The sequence below is a fragment of the Syngnathus leptorhynchus genome, chromosome 2, assembly GCF_054491065.1.
Source record: "Syngnathus leptorhynchus isolate UIUO chromosome 2, UIUO_Slep, whole genome shotgun sequence".
Taxonomy (NCBI): domain Eukaryota; kingdom Metazoa; phylum Chordata; class Actinopteri; order Syngnathiformes; family Syngnathidae; genus Syngnathus; species Syngnathus leptorhynchus.
This window is the reverse complement of record NC_141196.1, coordinates 4,452,669-4,471,625: the sequence shown is the minus strand read 5'-3', so window position 1 is coordinate 4,471,625 and position 18,957 is coordinate 4,452,669. Positions and strand designations below refer to the sequence as shown.

General features: G+C 41.2%; 1 protein-coding gene and 1 long non-coding RNA gene across 4 annotated transcripts; one reads left to right on the top strand and one right to left on the bottom strand.

Annotated features, from left to right (window-relative positions):
- The first annotated feature begins 164 nt into the window (after positions 1-164).
- Positions 165-18,859, top strand: LOC147060206 (RNA-binding protein with multiple splicing-like). 3 transcript variants are annotated; one of them, XM_085939163.1, is made up of 10 exons: positions 165-403; positions 7,806-7,883; positions 8,073-8,111; positions 8,711-8,749; positions 9,721-9,783; positions 11,157-11,307; positions 12,303-12,430; positions 13,167-13,230; positions 15,246-15,360; positions 16,249-18,859. In XM_085939163.1, the coding sequence occupies exons 1-8, from the start codon at positions 347-349 to the stop codon at positions 13,227-13,229; spliced, it is 618 nt and encodes a 205-aa protein (XP_085795289.1). In that variant the 5' UTR covers positions 165-346; the 3' UTR covers position 13,230; positions 15,246-15,360; positions 16,249-18,859. The 3 variants fall into 3 exon arrangements, with proteins under 3 accessions (XP_085795289.1, XP_085795299.1, XP_085795308.1); XM_085939173.1 differs by having other exon boundaries at positions 13,167-13,236; XM_085939182.1 differs by lacking the exon at positions 8,711-8,749.
- Positions 11,759-14,272, bottom strand: LOC147060207 (uncharacterized). Its single transcript, XR_015069173.1, has 2 exons — positions 12,232-14,272; positions 11,759-12,097 (listed from the first exon to the last, which is right to left on the bottom strand). It is a non-coding gene; the product is annotated as an uncharacterized LOC147060207 (long non-coding RNA).
- Positions 18,860-18,957: the final 98 nt, after the last annotated feature.

The window sequence follows — 18,957 nt, the reverse complement described above, 5'->3', positions numbered from 1 at the left end:
TGAAACAATATCATGTACTCATTTTTCAAATTCTCGTCATTTTTGTTAGAAATATGCATACGTATATCCGTAGCGTCCGCCCCTCCCGGTTGAGCTCCACGCCCGCCCTGGCGCCATCCCTCCGGATGGGCTCCCTCCCTCCTCCCGGGCCCCCTCCCCTCCTTTTCGGCTCTGAGATGAGGAGACAAGTTCGCCCGCGGCACTCTCACACTCCTCTCCGCAGTCGCTGTCTTCCGTTTCGGACCAACGGAGGGGGACTTCGGAACAGGAGAAGCTTATTTTCCTCGGTTAAGGAATAACATCTGAGCCTGGTAACTTTCGGGGTTGCTTTTTGTGCACGTTCAGGATGAACAAAGCCGAGAAGGAAAACGAGCCGAGTGAATTCAGCAGCCACGAAGAAGAGGTAAGTGGGCGTGCGCACCTGGTCGGTCCCTTTTTTTTTTTTTGCTTTCCCCCAAAATCGAACTTTAAACCAAGGACAACACATTCGGTCGTGTCATGAGTTCACCCTATCGAGAAACAACAACATGACCTCCTGCGCAAAGTCGTCACTTGCAACTTGCGACGTTTTTTTATTTTTTATTTTGCACTTGCAAAGTCAAAGTAGGCACGGAAGTTGACATTTACGGCTTGTAATATGTGCCCGATGACGATACTTTTCCCAAAGTATCTTGTAAAATTCTAAATCGAAGCCGAAACGAAATCAAGGGCGAGTTGTCATTTACAGACGGATTACAAAATGCAGTTTCGCTATAATGATACAGACTCACTATTGTCTACTTGCACTCCATATGCTGATATCATCATGTATCACGATAGCCCCTTCACTGATAAATGATTACAATATCGTGATATGTTTTTTTCCCAAGTTAATTTGTAATTCTATTATTTCCAATGACTCATGGCCCACATTACCAATTTATATTGATGCACCCTGTATTACAAAAATATCATCATGTATCACAGTATCAATGGAAAAACAAAAACATCTATGTCCAATTTGTAATGATTCATTACACAAGTTAAGTTAGTTTGACACAACCCATGTTTTTGCCCTTGACTTACACAGATATTCTAATGTATCGTGATACCGCAATCGCTCATGATATTTATATTTTTTTTCTGTAATTGTACTTCCATCCAAGTCATAATGATGCATGTCCCAAGTATCAGTATTCAATTTATTTCTCTTCTTGAGTTCACCAATGTCATCTGTGATAACATTTTTATTTGAATATATCGGATATCGAACGGCCTTCCTTGCCAGTAGTTAGTGCTACGCTCCAGAAAGGTCTTTGTTCACCATTGAGCTAATTGAAATTCTATCGTATCAAAACTAATATTGGCTATTTGGTATCGGTATCAAGAGTGATATTCGTACTGGTAAAAAGTGGTGAGTAACATCGCGAGTGTTCAGTATTTCTGACCAAAAATCGTTGTCTGTAGGAAAGCCGACGTCTTTATGTCAATGATTCGGAGATCTATAAGATTTGATCCTATCTTTACGGCTTATATGAATTGATGTTAAATTTGGACTTAAGAACCCCTCCCAGAAACGTACCAACCTCGTCTGCCTCCAAAAGACCATTAAAACCCGGCCAATAACCGTCAGGAGGCAAAGTTTAACAAGCTGCGAGGTATGACTCTCACGCGCTCTTAGCGCAATGGCTCACTGATTCACACCAGTAAAGTGCCCATGCGGCGGAAGGGCACGCTAACCAAACATGGCGTTGTCGCAGCCGAGGTATGCTTCTAATCTGGAGAGCGCCGTTTGATAAAGCAATGCAATCAGGAGCTATCAGGTGCTCTGGACGCTTTCACATCGCCAGACGCTTTTAGCCAGGTGACAAGACCTTGTAAGGACCTGGAAGCTCGGCTGGACTCAACAAGTTTTCCGTATAAGTTTGAACGCCGTATCCCGATATTGCTTTATACAGCAAAACTGAACACACGTATGAAGTTTGCGTACCACCCCAACGTATGTAAGGGCCTTCCGTTAATACGCTCCTTGATTGATGCTCGGCCGTTGGAGACGTGAGGTTGACTTTGCGTGTAAGCGGATCTTTACAAGCGAGACCCCGAAGAGATATGACTGGAGCGAATGTGGCGCGTCTCTTTGGGGGTGCTCTCATCGGGCGCCGTGACCTTTCTGGTACGTGGGGGAGCGCGGGGGAGGCCACCGGCGGTCCGTAGCACGCCGACCTGCTAACTATGAAAAGGGCAAACTGATACATTAACTCTGTGTGACATGAAACGTTACAGGAGGCTCCAAAAAAAAAAAAAAAAAAAATATCTGATGGCCTGCTAATGAAGACAATCAAAAAGGCTCACTGCTTTTGCGTCCCCCCCCCCCCCCCCTCTTCAGCTCTGCCGTCTGATAGGTTGGAGTTTATTTATACAAGCGGCAGGGGAATTGTCATCTTATCTGAGCCATTTGTCAGCTGTGCGACAAGAGCTATTTGAAAAGACAACAACAAGGCTTAGCGTCACTAGCGGCTGGCCAGTGAGTCTGACAAGAATGTCGTAAATGCCGACTTGGGCCAAACTCGTTCGATACAACAGGGTGATGCGGGAAAAATCACGATATATCTTTTCACATTATTTGATCTCTATTATCACAATTTAAAAATAAGAAACTAGAATACTTCTACTTTTACTTTCGAACTTTTTTATTGCACCCTAGTATGCAAGCTGAATTGTCGTCATATTTGTGAGTTCACAAAAACACGAGAATCCATCTTGTCCAAAGTCAGGCTACGTTTACTTAGCATCAAAACAAATGAAGGAAAATATCAGATAATGGGGAACGGGGTGACATATTATATTATATATATTATGGTGTTATAGGGCGTTATATCTTAAGTCGTGGAGGGTGCTGTCCAATTTTAACAAACTACAGCTAGCTAGCTAGCTGTTAAGTTGTTAGCATGACTTATTCAAAAATAGTTTTACTACATGACTAAAGTTATCAGTTTGAAGCTTAACTTTTCGGAATGTAATTAAATTTGGTTTGGTTTTGAAAGATAACTAAAGTTATCAGTTTGAAGGGTAACTTTTTGGAATGCAATTAAAGTTTGTTTGGTTGCCTAATGATCTTAAAATGGCCTCTTCAAAGCAAAATGGCAGACTTCCTGAGCCTTTCTCGGGCAAGAGAATTTTTTGTGGGTGACTTTTATCTCTCTTCCCCTGATTTCCTTCCATCTGCCACACCCAGCTTTCTTCCTTTAACTCGCGTTATCTTGTTCTCGTTGCCATTTCCTCCCGTGATGCTTTCTTTCCTCTAGTAAACTGCTGTCCCATTTAATCCCTTCCTAGTGTTTCTTCTTTCGATGATTGAATCTTGGGCGTCCTCAACATGGTTGAAAATGTATTTAACACAACAGCCAAAAGTTCTAAAAATAAAATGTGAAAGCTAATCATTTCACATGGCATACCTGATGATCTTCGCATTAAGTGTTGAGTGTAAAAAGAAAAACCAATAATACCATAAAATGACACCAAAGCAATACTTATTTTTTATTGATGCCAGTCTTTCTGGTGTTTTGTCAGATTGCATGGCAATTAGAAGGGGAGCATCAAATATTTGCGGATTTTAGCGATTCTCATTCTTTGTTTACTTTTTATTAAGTGAATTTTTTTTTTCTGAGGGAAAAAACAGCTTACAAGCTGCACAATTGAGATGTTTTCAAAATGGATTTGTCCATTTTTGAAGGAAATTGTTTTTTTTACATAAACTTTTTTCTGTGGAGACATTTTCGGTCCGAATTTTTTTTTTTAATCAATGAGAATAATAATAATGCAAAAAAAAGTCTCTTTGTTGTACTTTTCTAGGTCATGGTGAGTGCCACTGTTGTTTGGGTAAAAACGCCTGAGTGTGTCTACCTGAAAGCAACCCATGGGAGTGGACGTTCTTAAAGGTTAACCCATTGGAACATTTACAACTCGGCAGCGCTTTAATTGTTGCTTGAAAGCAACTACTCGAGTGCACTCGACCTCGCCCTCAGCAATAAACTTTACCCAACCTCTGACCCGCACCCCCTCCTCACAAATCCCTGTTACCAGATAAACCAAGTCATCCGATTAAAGTGGCCTCACATCTCTGCGTCCGAGCGATGCGACAAAATCATTTGTTTTTTTGCAAAGTGTCAAATTGTGGTCGTGGGGCGAAAATGCCAACAATAGAGTAGTGTGGTGAGTGGCCACGTCAAGGTTAGACAAGCGTCCTCCCGCATTTGGCTCAAAACACTTATCTATTAACTTGGCTACGGAACACACACATGTACATTCACAGGAGGGCAGAAGCATGGAAGGGGGGGGGAGCGCTAATAATCTCCCATCGCACCAAGGTCATGTCTCTCATTTGTGTCGCTCCAAAAAAAAGTGGTCAATTAAAGTCAGCAAATATGTGCGGAAGTCACACGGAGTTTATAATGAGACATTCCAAGGCCAAACAAAATCCCTTTCCAGGACGCCGCTTGGATTTCCAAGCGATTGTTCGCATGGGAGGTGATGGAAATAGAAAGAATGGGTCGTCGCCCTCCTTGGACCTTCCCCAACAAAACAATTTTGGGTCCCAATACGACTAGGGTTTTCTTTTTTTTTCCCCCAATATGTTGTGGTGTCCTTCAAAGGATCTGATCCCTTATGGCCCGGGAGGCTCACATTCCATGGCCAAAAAAGACACAATCTTACGAGTCCTACCCTGAACAGAATGAAATCTTTTATTATTTGAATTAAAGGAATTAAAATTGATGATTTGAGTGTAAAGCCTGTAGTGATCTGTGAGTTCAAAGTAAATACGGTGAAGCTACATTTAGCTGTTATGCTGCACACAAACGGAATAAGATGCCGGCACAAGTCAAGTCGGCCCGAATGCACAAGAAAAATTGGTTTATGACTTTTTTCTTCAAAAATACACTTTTTATAAGATGCTATTTTCCAGGAAGATTATTTTAAGTGGATGTGTGTTTAAAACTATGCCTTCATGTTACAAAAAAAAATACAATAGGAGTTTTTTCTCGAAGGAAATAGCTTCCAACTTATCTCCTCCGGGACAAAAAAAATCATCTTTATAAGGTTACATTTTTCATTTGTGATTTTTTTTTTCTGTGAACATGAACAGAGTAAGGTTGTTGTTTTTTTTCCCCAGGAAGTCTTGTTTTTTCCCTCAAAATTAGGTTATGTTTTTTTTTTCTCCCTTTAAAAAACACAATTCTCCTAAGAATGACAATTCTAAAAAATCCCAAGAATGCACAAAATCTTTTTAAAAAGTTACTTCAGGGGTCGTTTTGAGAGAAAATAGAAAATAGCTTAACATGCATGTAATACGATAAAAATTAAAGGCCATTTCTTTCATTGCAAAAAAGATCATGAAAATAAGGTAATTTATTAATTTCAGAAAAACTTAAGTCTTTATAATTATTAAATCTACCCACCTGTGACCATATACGGTCAACGATTCAAATGCCCCGTCTCAAAGCTGTCTTGACTCACAAGGAAGCGAAAAAAACCTCAAAAACTGTGCGAAAGCCAACAATAGAGGTTCAACCCCAAAAACTCACCTTGACATCCGGCTTTCCACGCCTCGGCCAAGCCCAAAGTCCAGTCAACAAAGAGCCGCTTGGCTTAATCTGCAGCAGATGTTTGAAGATTTTGCCGCTGAATCATTGGGAATGTGCAGACTCACCGGACGCACGGCCGAACGGTTACCACCCGCAACAGCTGACGTCAGGAAGTCTTCAGGGATCAAGTGGGATGGCGCCGAGAATGGCCCGTTGTTGCCGACGGGGTCTCGCGGACAAAAGAGATGAACATTTGAATAGCCTGGCGGTCCCGCTTTAGATGAGTGAGATACCTCAAATGTTTGTTAGCCCTCTCGTAAGCTGAGCAACATAGTTACTTCACTTGAGAAAAAAGAAACATTTTTTTGCCATTTTCCTCAAAAAACGTCTCGTAACTTTTCAACCTCATTCTGTTTTTTTCCCCTAAGAAATTGCGACATGTTCCTCCAAACCACTTATTTATTTTAATGACTTAATTAAAGTGCCAAATTTACCCCGTCAAAACCACAACATTCTCATATTATTGTGAAATAATGAAAGATTCTGTTGATTCCTCAAACTAAATTCCTCCTCAAAAGTATGACAATACTGGAAAATATGATTAGAACCTTTTTTCCGTCTTTAACCTTCTTACGATAATAAATGACTAATGGACAAGTACAGATACCAGGTATTGGTATCAAGCCCATATCATTTTAACGTATCGAGTACTCATCGCGACTTCCGATACCAGCAATTGATAAGACTCCGTTTAGTTTCAAACGTATGATCATATGTTAGATTTTGGCTTTATCTCATATTTAGCTATTTTTTTGTTTCAAGATGGTGTGTAGTGAGCCCATGCGTTGACGTTATTAAATGAGACCTGGCAGAGGCGGACCCCACTCGCGGCCCCGTGGAGTCTCGCTCCGCTAAGATAAGAGCAAAGGTGACCAAGGTGATGTTTGGCACGGTGCCTCAGTCCAGCGCAGCCCTCCCACTACTACGCCCCCTCCTCTCCTCCCCGGCCGGTTGCTAAGCTCCTTTGTTTGTGTGCTGCTCTCTCTCCATTGGCATCAGTCGCGCAGATCAGGTTACATGTGGGAATGAGCTGGAGTGTTAGCTCAGCGCTTCCTTTGTCCCCTCAGCTGGGAATCTCGGCGCTTTTACGCAAAATCCAATCAAGGACCACTTGAGCAACTTTGGACACTTACTGTATCTTCATTCAGCATTGGTATTATTAGCTGTGTTATTTATACCTCACTTTCATTCCTTGGTCAAAATGTCATCACCAGAATACATTTATTTACTTTATTCTTGACAGTCTTTATGGTTGTAAGATTGCAGACGTTTTTGTTTCAGCGGGGGGGGGGGAAAGACAACTTTAAGAGAATGAGATCAAATTTGTTGTCTGGGGAAAATATAAATTTTATTCTCTTAAGACGTCCCCATCAAAAAATATAACATTATTCATTATAAGATTGTGACTTTCCCCTCCCTTAAAAAATACTTTTTACCCCCCCCCGATAATATTTTGTTATTATTTTACAAAAAGGAAACTAATTGTAGTCTGTAGAGCTTTTAAAATCAAATAAAATAAAAAATTAAAATAAAATATAGTAATGAAGTAATAAAAAATAAAGTAAAATAAATAAAATACGATGCAGTTTGACTACGGTATGATTTTTTTTTTAACTATGCTCATGTACAATACAAAAAATAAAGGATGCGGATCTGAGAAAGTGTGTACATAAGTACACATATTTGTATCTATGTTAGGAGTAACTGACCTTTTTCAAACTGAGAGCTACTGAATAATGCAAAGGTCATTTAGATACACACTTCTAAAACAACAATTGTGCTTAATTTATCTTTAACAATATTACCACGTTTTTATTTCATCGACAACTTTCCTAGAAAATCCCATCAGCGGTGAGCTATTTTTAGAACAGGCCCACGGGCTACTCATGTGGTCCTTGGGGGGGGTCAGCGACGTCCACTCGATTATTCGATTAGCTAAGTCGCTTATGACAAAACAGCTTTGAATGTTGCTCTCATCTCCCCGGCGATTCCTCCCCTTTAGATTTTCGTTTGCGCTCGCCTTCTCGGGAACGCTTCCCTTTATTTTCAGCTCGGCGCTATACATTCAAATTCCCTGCCAGCGTGCAGGAACTCAAGTTGAAAAGTTCAGATGTGGAAAAAACAAACCCAAAGAAAGTCTACGTTAAAAAGACTACGTGACGATGTGTTTGGCGTTCTCCGCAGGTCCGAACGCTCTTTGTCAGCGGGCTACCGTTGGACATCAAGCCACGGGAGCTCTATCTTCTCTTCAGACCATTTAAGGTATGTTTGGATGTTTCCAGCTCGTGGATGAGCCAGGGCTATTCTTAGCGACTGTTCTTTCCAGCTGTCAATCGTAGCGCCCATTAATAATGATGAAATAAACGGACACGGAAAGGTCGCCCGAGTTTCAAGTCTCTGGCTTCGGAAAGTCCAGGTTTGATTGTGACTGACCGCGATTTTTCATTTCAGGGCTATGAAGGTTCCTTGATAAAGCTGACCTCCAAACAGGTAGGCTCGGAAACAATGGAATGATGAAAATTTCCCCAATTTAATGCCATCGAGTCAAACTTTATGGGATGTGTTTGTTGTTAAAAGAGTGCTAAAAGTGGCCAAAATGAACGTAAAATGGCTTCTTCAGTCCAAAATGGCCGACTTCTTGTATCTTTTCACGTGTGGCTTCATGAGGATTTTTTTTGGTGGGTCTACTCATGATATAGACACGCCCGCCAAATTCAATGTTGCTAAGTGAAACTGGCCTTAGGTGCCCACTTCTAAAAAAAAAAAAAAAAAAAAAAAAAAGTGAAGCAAAGAAAATATAAAGTATCATTGGAAACAAACACATTGACCCTAAAATGGCCAATTCACTCTAAATTGAGAGGTCTACTGTGTCTTTTTAGGCATGGCCTCTTGAATTTTTTTTTGTGGCTCTCCTCATGGTTAGGGTTAGCTTACCAAAATTCATGTTGAAAGGTTTACTCAATTTCAAAGGCAGAACTCAATTAATTCTAGTTTAGTGTTTTATGAGGAGTCATCCTACTTGGCTGCCTTGCTCCGCCCCCACGCAATGATAAAAATGTTTTGCAATTTGGTGTCACCCTTCTGTTTAGTGGTTCGAGTTTGCTTCGCCATTGGACAAAATCTCCAGAGTGAGTACATCGTTGAAGGACATTTGGACAAGGCCAACATAGAAAGATAAACTTGTAATACCTCGTCAAGAGAACACGCCCGAAGCGAGTGAAATGCTCTTCTACCAAAAGTGTCTCGGCATACTTTGCCTTGATTTGAGATATTTCATCTGGGTTACATTTGAGTTTTTTTTTGTTTTTGTTTTTTTTGCTGCAGTCTTTTAAGAAAAGACTGCTCGGATGAAACGCTCTGCATATCCATGCCGCCGATGGGGAGTCATTTCCTTATAAAGCAAGAGGCCCATCTCAGGCCCTTTCTATTTATATGTTCCTGTTTTGCTTTTTCCCCTCTCTCACTCTGTCTCTCTCTCTCTCTCTCTCTCTCGCCCTCCCTTGTTCAGAATTCCCATAACCCCTGTTTTTCCAGATCACTTCCAACAGATCAACCCCACGGGATGTTTTCATTTCCTTCCATACCCGTCGAATAATAACAACCCAAATTGTTGTCTCTTTCCTCGTGCTCTTCTTGGCTGCTCAGCCAAGATGCAAAAATCAAATTTCAACTCAACCCTTCTTCTGTTTTTTTTTTTTTTGGGCCACTCATTTTCATCTCGTTCCTTGCCTCTCACACCGCTTCCATATTTGGGCAAATGGGGAACAAAGGGATGAGCTCTGTCTTTCCCCTCAGGTTCATAAACAGACTTGAGCACCAAAGTGAACAATATGACGAAATGGGGTGGAGGGTCACACAATGTTTTGTTTTTTAAACAGCTTAGTGCAATAGAGGAAATAAAAATCAACAGAGACAATCTTCAAAAGCCCCTTGCCTCATTTTTAGAAAACACAACCAAACATGGTGAGGCTTGAATGCATCTTTTTTTTTTTTTTTTTTTTCTTGTATAAGGAACACGTCTATGCCACTCAGACAGGAATGCCAAGTCAGTTTTTTTTTTTCCCTCCCTTGCCCTAAACTGTGTTTCTCTTCTCTCCAGCCGGTGGGCTTTGTCAGCTTTGACAGTCGATCGGAGGCGGAGGCTGCTAAGAATGCCTTGAACGTAAGTGTCACGCCCTTTCCGCCAGCATCCCATCACACGCAAAGTGCAGTCAAGACAAAAAAATCATCTGCATACACGCGCGTGTTTACCGCTAGCAAAAACGGGGCAAGGTCAAGCCCTCATTCCAAATACAAGATATTGATCCCGGGCTTACTTGGGAACTCGTTATTTCGCAATAGAACTAACAACCTTGATGAGAGGCTTTCCATGAGATCTTAAAAAAAAAAAGAAGACATTTTTCTCACACATATTTTGTATCCCGCCCCCAAATTTTTCTCTTCCCAAATTATTTGTGTAATGATCGAAGTGATAAAGTGTAGTGGGATGAGCAAAGTGCCCTTTCCCCATTGCACCTCAATGCACCTCCTGGTTGTTTTTGGAATGTTGGATTTTTTTTTTCACAATCATGATGCCAAACAAACTTGTCCGCAAGTCAGTATGCTGATAGCAACCCCGCGGGGAAACATACAAACAGTCTCGACAATTGTTTTCTCACAAAATGATTTCCATATTTCCCTCTCCTTTTGATGCGCACCAGGCATCAAAAAGATGCCAGCCTCCCACATGAGGTGCATTCTTAGCTGTCACACCAGTATAAAAAAAAGTAAAATAAAAAGATTAAACACAATCTAAATTACAAAGGTGAGTCACAAGATCTCTCATTAATATTTAGTATTCTAAACTAGGACAACTGTAAAAAATGGTCAAAAATTGAACAACGACACGAGTTCCTAAAAATCAACAAACGACCATATGGATGACATCACACACTTCGCCGTTCACATCACATCCCGATTTTCATTTGCCATCCGTCCCCCCCGTCACAGTAATCCACAACTGAGCCATTTATAAATCACCGAGATTGCTTTCTCGCCTGTAATTTCTACCTTGTGAGTAACACCTAACGATAAAAGGTACATGAAAGCTCTTGTCGGACACCTGATCACCAAACAAGGCGTGCGAAAAATAGAAATGTCAAAGACCTCCACGAAAACTCGCGTCTCAGTTGTCTAAATTTGTTGTCGCTTCATCATTACTTGAATCGCCGTCACGTTTATTTATAACCCAAGAAAAGGAGTCGGGGAAACAAAGTGTGCCTAATGTCTGTGCGTCAAATGTGAACTATGCCACCAACATAAAATCATAATTCGCAAACTATTTTACTGGATATCTTTTTTTTTTATAAAATGCATTATTTTAAAGATATTTCCATATTGAAAACAGAACACCGTGTTTTTGTGTTGTTTTTTTTAAAGGGTAAGGGGGAGTCTGGAACGGATTAATGGCAATTCCATTCATTTTAATGTGCAAATGTGATTTGAGATGTTAGTATTATCATAAATGTTTTTCTTTCTTTTTTTTTTTTGTCACAGGGGGTCCGGTTTGATCCTGAGATCCCGCAGACCCTCCGGCTGGAGTTTGCTAAGGCCAACACCAAGATGGCCAAGAACAAACTGGTTGGCACCCCCAACCCCCCTTCATCCCAGCAGAGCCCCGGCCCACAGTTCATTAGCAGAGACCCGTGTGAGTACCGCAATGGAGCCGCTCAAGTTGACAACAATTTCTTCGCCTTTCATTTTCCCCCTAGGAAATAAGAGAATGAATCCGTCCCAGGGTCACACTGTCGCCGTCGTAAAAACTTTATTACTGTCCAGGCTTTTACAGTCACGGAGTGTGAAAATAATTGTAAATAGGATCATATAAAAGTGATTAAAAAAAAAAAGGCAAAGTTATAGTGGCCGTGACTTTTTACTGATTTATGCAATTTTAATTTTGAAGATATTTTTTTCCCCAAAATATTTGAATCTTCTACTGTATTTGAGTTGCGGCTGAGCAGGTGTGTTTGTAGTACGAAAGTTCAACTTTTCTCCAGAAGCTTCCTGAATTCCGCAGCCATGCGGCAATCGCTCTTTGCTGCATTCTTGTCCGATGAGCAATCAAATGTTCTTATCTGAAAAATGTGGTGCCAGAGAACGTGTGTGTGTGTGTGTGTGTGTGTGTGTGTGTGTGTGTGTGTGTGTGTGTGTGTGTGTGTGTGTGTGTGTGTGTGTGTGTGTGTGCGTGCGGGAGGGGGGCAAATAAGGAAGCCATTACTGACACAACCACGTCATTGCTCTCGGAGAAACGGCCACCATTTTGTGATAAAGTGTTGTTTTTTTTTGCTCCAAGTGCTCGCTTGGCAATAGAAGCGCTCGCTTCCTTGATTTCCGTTGCGTGCCGTCACCTCGCTCTTTCACTCAGCAGCTCTTTTTATGGACTCCTCGCAGTAATCGGACCGCCTCGCAGTATAATCACTTGGAAGCCAAGAGGCTGCCTGTCAATCAAACAAACAAACAAGCAGTGATAGTGAAGCTAATTTTAGACTCTTTTTATTATTTTTTTTACGACATATATTTCAGATGTTTTTTGTCCTCAGAAAGTAATGCCATGCAAAATGTCTTTTCACACCTGCGTGATGTTTACAGCCGTGCAGCGGCCTCACTCTACGTCTGCTCTTCTTCTTCTTCTTCTTTCGACAGATGAACTCACAGTGCCCGCTCTCTATCCCGGCAGCCCAGACGTGTGGGCGTCGTACCCGCTGTACCCGGCGGAGCTGTCGCCGGCCCTCGCACCCGCTTTCACTTACCCCTCCTCGCTCCACGCTCAGGTAACCACGGCCTATCTCCACCACCGTGGAAGCAAAACAAACAGTATCACCTTAATTTGACTGCTAAGCCATTTTGAACTACAGCTAACTTTAAAAAAAAAAAAAAAAGGAGGGGTGTATTTAAAGGAGGTGTTTAGTTTTTCTTAATCTGAACCAATAATATTGTTTTTTATGATTTCTTGCCCCACACTGACATACTTACAAAGAGTCGTCTACTTGAGGGAGACGCCTTGATAGGTGCTGCTGTTTTGGTTAGCAACACAGTTGAAATTGTAGTTCTTATTAGTTACTTCTTGATGGGGGGGAAAGGGAAGCGGCAACTAATTGGGGCACGACATCTCCAGTTTTCATCATTTCAGCTACTTTGTTAGACCCCCCCCAACTTCCCCATCCGCCAGCCTTTTATCCCGTTTATCAAGCGCTTCTAATCTACAACGCTCCAGCGCGACTTCCCAATAGAGTTCATTATTGATCCCTGGCAATTTCTTCCCATAAAGCCGTTGGGTCGGCACTACTTCTGCCTGGTCTTTCTCAGCTTAAGCCGCATCAAGCGTATTTTTAGCACCAAAAGGCCCACGCTATTTATTCCGTGGGCCCTTTTATCTTTGCTCGCATTTCCATACGTGTGATTCAGCGGCGGCGTCACTAGATGATGACAGCTAGAGAAATGCATTTGAACGTGCTAACGTGTCGGATGCTTCAACGTTTCCTATTGTCTTTCTTTTTGTTTTTTAAGATCCGCTGGCTCCCACCTGCAGATGGAACTCCTCAGGGATGGAAGTCGAGGCAGTTCTGCTGAAGTATGTGTGAGTGGCATGCGCTTGTGCACATGTGGACTAAAGGCACAGTCAACCCAGCGCTGATGAATCATTTTAGAATTGATTAACCTATTGATGATTCTATTCAATACTCGTGTCATAAGGCTTGATTGCATGCTGCTGTTTTGGGTAGCAATAGAGTTGTCGTATTGAAATTTACTTGCACACGCAGGACACAATTTAGTGGTTCGTTTGCAGGTACAAACCCAAAAATCACCTACCGGGTGGTGTGTCAGTCGACAAGTGTGTGCATGTGTGTGTATTTCTTGCACAAGGCGGCAGTCGCGCTGTCACCAGAGCTCTCCTACTCTGAAAGACAGGAAGAAACATGTTCTTCAGACCCCTTGGGGGGGACGTGCGAGTGAGTGAGCGAGCGCGTGGCTGGGTGAGGCTTACCTGGAGTCTAACATTTACTGAGCCAAGCAGTAAACACAAGTTTGGAACAGTCTCACTTGAATTCAGCTTGGTTAGTAAAGTTAGCATCTCTGCAAGCTATTTGTTGAATTGTGTCTTCGGATACGTAACAATAGTTGGTCTTGAAAAACAAATATTTACCACGTGAGCAGCTCTGCATTTCTGATCTTTTTGTTTTTATTCATATGGCATCGGTTGAAATATTTGATTGTTTAAAATCAATATTCTTAGCTACCGTTATTTTTTTGCACGTCACTCTGAATTTGAATAATCTTGTGAAAAAAAACATTAAAATATCTATAATGAACAATTTCATTAAATAAAACAAATAATTCAAAAACAATAAAATAGAGTCCTTGTTACACCTCCCTGATCAAAGTGGATTGAAGATCAAAATTGACTGAAGTGAAGTGGCCACCCTCGAGCTGGCTGACAGGAACAGGAACGGCCCCCACAGTGCGCGCTGTTTGCCGAGCCGAATTGTATTTGACATGCGTGCCTCAGCGGCACGCGGGTGCCTTCAAAGACGACCTCATAGCAGACATTAATGCCTAGTCAACTGAAGGGAAAGGTAATCCGCATTTTCCGTTTGACAAAACATCACGGTAGTGACGACCGTGCGGTGGGGTGGGGGTGGGTGGGGTCGGGGGTTTGTGTCGGGTAGAGCGATACACGTATACTGGATGTGGTCCGGCCATTGGCCCCGAGGAGCTTTTTTTTGCAAATGCGGCGTTTCCTGCTCAATGTTGGACCAACTCCCATCACAGGTTCCAGTTTGGGACCCCCCCCCCCTTCTGATAAGGAAGCGAAGCTTTGTCTAACCCAAACACACACACATGCCTGCTGACATATAACGCTCAAGTCCAAGCGCGCTTTCCATGTGTCGGCTTTCCGCTGACAGATACTTGTCAACTGCTCTGCATTCATGAGAAACACATCCAGGGCCTAAGGGCTTTTGTCCAGATTACAGGGGCTTCGGGTCGGGCATCCAAAGCTGCCCCCCCCCCTCCCTTAACCCGCCACACAAACAACTCCGGGCCACATTCATTTTAAGAGTGAAAACAATAAAAAACCAGTCGCGCTCATTGAAGAGGTGGCAAATCACCTCCCGTGGTCTCAAGCAGGCCTTGTTTACAGATCTCACGTCATGCGTCTGCCTGCAAATTCTTGGCTGTAACACATTAAGCCGGCAAATCGCTAAAGCGTTCCCAAATGCGCACCGACGTGTTCAATGATCAACCCAGTCTTTAACCTTGGCCGCCTCAGCCGGAACAAATAAGGACGGTCTCGGGAAAGTACGGGCGCCGCATCAGCCAAGCCGAGCGTCTGGAGAGCTCGTCGATTCTCGTAGATTCGCTCACCCTTGATTAAACGCGCGCCGTCAGGCATTAGCTAGGCCAGCCGTGTCTCTTAAATCTTCTTTCCTGCCTTGCAGTGTTTCTGTGACGGGATCTCACTCTTGTTCCCCTTTGAGACTCACCCAAGATGTCGGTAGCACACCAGAATGTGTCTCTGTGTTGGTCTCAACACGCAAGTGTCTCTCCCGCCTGCTCGGCTGTAAACATCTGTCTGGTCGTCCTCAGGTTCCTGATGTGTGATGGTGGCCTCGGCCGACTGTGACGGGCGTCGCTGACTGCCTCTCCGCTCCGGTTTGACCCCCCCGGAGGAGCGACTGGCTGCGGTAGCAGCGAACCGTCGGTAAGCGTATAGCTAGCGTGCGCTGATGCTAACGGACAACGACAAAAGGTGTAAAGCTCACACCTTTCCCCCCACTTCTTCTCTGCCCTCGGGCTTCCTTCACTTTGGCTTGTACTGTGGTTGCGGTGCCAGAAATTGCAAAGTCCGTCGATAGTTGAAACTCTAAAGCCCGGTGTCAGAATTTTGAGCTAACTTTTTTGGAAAACAAAATATGTCTCTACTCTGACTTAAAGCCTTCCAGTTATAAGTAAAGCACAAATATGGTACAAGATTCAAAACAGCATTCATAAATCAAAAATTATTTTGAGTAATTTCTTCAAGACCATCAACAGAGCTGTTTAAGGTGAAGTTTAGCGATTTAAAAACTCCAGTTTTTATTAATTCAGCCAATAAGCCAGGTTAGCATCGGGACTCGGTACCCATCGCTAATAAAGTCTCAACTTTATAAGAAGGAAATTGCTTTGAGAAAAAAAGTTGCCAAGTTACGATAAATAAAGTTGTATTTATTCCCCTCAAAGAAAAAAAACAAATATATATATATATATATATATATATATATATATATATATATATATATATATATATATATATATATATATATATATATATATATATATATATATATATATATATAAATAATGAAAAGAAGTCCTGTTATGAGAAAAAAATTCTAGACATTTTGTCAGCTGATTTTAAAATGGCAAAAACATGCTAGCCACAGGTTTATTTCTATTTATTGCTTCGTCATGTTTGAGTCTGTCCTGTTGTACCTCGCCGCTTTTCAGCCCCCCGCCCCCCCGTGTGCTTTTATGAGAGTTCAGTCACCATAGCAACCTCACCCGCTTTTTTGTTGTTTCCCTCCCCACTCTCTTTTGCTGTTTCTCGCAGGCCTCAGGGCACACAAAACACCCGCCTCCATCACACATCGAGAACCCTCCCCTGCCCACATAAAAAAAAAAGAAAAAAAATTATAGTTACAGACTCAAGATATCCCGGCGGCGCTCTGGCTTCACCTCGGCCAAAGGTACCCCCAGCAGCCCCCGCCCCGCTTCGTTTACAAGTATGCAAGGAGATGTGCGTTCATATGCACGGGCGTGTGGCTAAAGCGCTGCCGGATGCTGAAGATGAAGACGTTATTATATGACTAGTAGTCCATATATCATTCGTATTCATGTTAGTAGGATTAATAAGAGCATGACATTGACCCACAAAAAAAAAAAAATCGATCAAAAAAAAAATTGTTGTACTTGTTTTTTAAGAAAGAGGTATTTTTGTAACCATTTTCGAAGGGTTCATGTTGGCCTAGAGTGGAAATATGACAGCAAATGAAGAAATTATAAGTCGTGGTTATCTGATTAAAGTCGTGCTGTTGTGAGGGGAAAAAGAATACCATTGCGAGAAAAACTTCAAGGCAATGGTTGTAACATTTTGAGAATTATTTTTTTTTTACCTTAACCAGAATCCAACAATCGATCTCGACGCCGTGTAAATTGTGCAAACGGAAAATTAGTTGCCATGACTACCCACCACCGTTGCTTCTTTTTCCCCATATTCTTCTTTTAAAGAAGACAAAGAAGTGTTCTTTATGACAAATAACCTTTGATTCCATGAGTACTGATACCTTGAAATGTAGCCGGCCGGTATCAGCACCGATAACAATACTCACAAGTTCCTAATTCTAAAGGTGTAAATAAGAAACAAAAGTAACGTTACAAAATTTGATTACAGGGGAAATGTCGAGGTTTTTGTTGAACAAAAAACATTCTTAGTGTTAAAATAAAAAAAAGCTGCTGTGACAGTTGCAAAAAATCTTTCTGAGAATTGTCCCACAAAGTATTTTTTTTTTCTTGGAACTTTACAACCAATACACTTGTTTTGATTATTTTTCCTGCTCATGCTTATATAATGCTGAGTTTCCCCCCACCCCCACAATATTACGACTTCTTGTGACAATCGAACAAATTATGATTTATTTTTATTTTTTTTAATGTGTGTTTTGCATGGCAGTCCAACTCGAATGCTAACCGGTTACCTCCATCTAGTTCAACATGAAACTTATTTGTTTGACCTCTGGAGTTAATGCCGTCGCTTTGTTTTTCGTTGCAACGTGAAGAGAGTGCGATACCAAAGCCGTCCTGTTGGCGCGCTCTTGTCGACGTGTTTCTTTTTCCGGACCGCAATACACGGCTATAATTAGCTACAGACCAAAGGCATTTCATTTTGTACACTGGAGTTGAGCGAGCTCGAATCGTGCAACTTTTCTGTCTTTGACGCCTTTCAAGTCCTCAATCGGATGTTTTTTTTTTCTTTTTTCGCTAAAGGCGCTCACTTTCGTCTATTTTTAGACAGCCAAACTAGTTTTCTTTACTGAAATGTACATATTAAAAAAGGGAGCCGAGTCTGCTGTATTAACGTCCTTCATCGCAAAAATCTTTTCTCGCGACAGTTTGACGTCCAAATTTTTCATGTTGTTTTCGCAAACAATCTTCCCTGTTACGTACAATCATAGCTAGGAAGGTGTATTTGGACCACACTGGAAAGAAAATGACTCGAGAAAAAAGTCGGAATGTTACCCGAAATAAGTTGCAACATCACCCCAAAAAAATTCTAGGAAAAAAATGAAAACAAACTCACACTATTACAAGAAAGCAATCATGTTCTTCTGTGGAAAAAGAATAGTCATATTTTACGAAAAGTTGTTCTATTTTGAGAAAAAGTACATTGTATTTTCCTCTTGTCATGTTATGACTTTATTTTTGTCAAAATCATCAGACCTTTTTTTTTTTAAAAAAAACATTTTTGTGAGATTTTTTTTCCTCGCAGCATTACAACTTAAGCTTTACATTTTTCCTGAAAATATGACTTTATTCTTTGAATTCACAATTTATTTTTTCTTTATTTCACTGTAAATCGAGCAGTTTATTTCGTAAATATTCTGGTAACTTTATTCTCATTTTGTGTGGCTCGAATACACCTTTGCGTCAGACTAGCTGATGTGTAACAATTCTTAATATGCACAATCGTATCCGATCCGATAATTAATTATTTTTTGCTTTTAATGCAATTTTTTTTTCAAATTGTTTTTTTTTCTTTCCAAGTATTTATAAAGTGTGTGTGTGTGTGTGTTTTATGGGTGTTGTTTTCCCAATTATATAATTCAATGTAAGTATTATTGTATATTCCTTTGTATGTGTGCGCGTGTGGTTTATCTGACGGGTTGGAACATACTGTACTGTATGTATCATATACTGTATAAATACTACATAATTCACTGTGAAATCCTGACAAAGAAAAAAAAAAACCTAACAAAAAGAAAACAAATGCCATTGGGGTGTTTTTCTAATATGGTACAGTACATGCTTGTTTGTGTATACGCTGTTGCTAGCTGCATATTAGGCTAGCATTGTTTGTTTCAAAACAAAAACAAAAAAAGTTTTTATGAAAATGTTCAAAGAAGACATTTCCGGCCATTTGCCATTAAAGATCGACATGATCCCAACTTGACGTTTTGTTTTTTCTGTATCACTCTAAATATATTTTAGTTCACACTTCAGTTTGTAGGAGTCATTAAAAAAAGAGTTGCTTTTGTAAAATGGT

Bases quoted from the DNA above. Each gene is read 5' to 3' on its own strand.
- LOC147060206 (XM_085939163.1), top strand. From the start codon at position 347: ATGAACAAAGCCGAGAAGGAAAACGAGCCGAGTGAATTCAGCAGCCAC. The intron at 8,112-8,710 runs GTAGGCTCGGAA...CCTTCTGTTTAG, and splicing joins TAAAGCTGACCTCCAAACAG to TGGTTCGAGTTTGCTTCGCC. The intron at 11,308-12,302 runs GTGAGTACCGCA...TTCTTTCGACAG, and splicing joins GTTCATTAGCAGAGACCCGT to ATGAACTCACAGTGCCCGCT.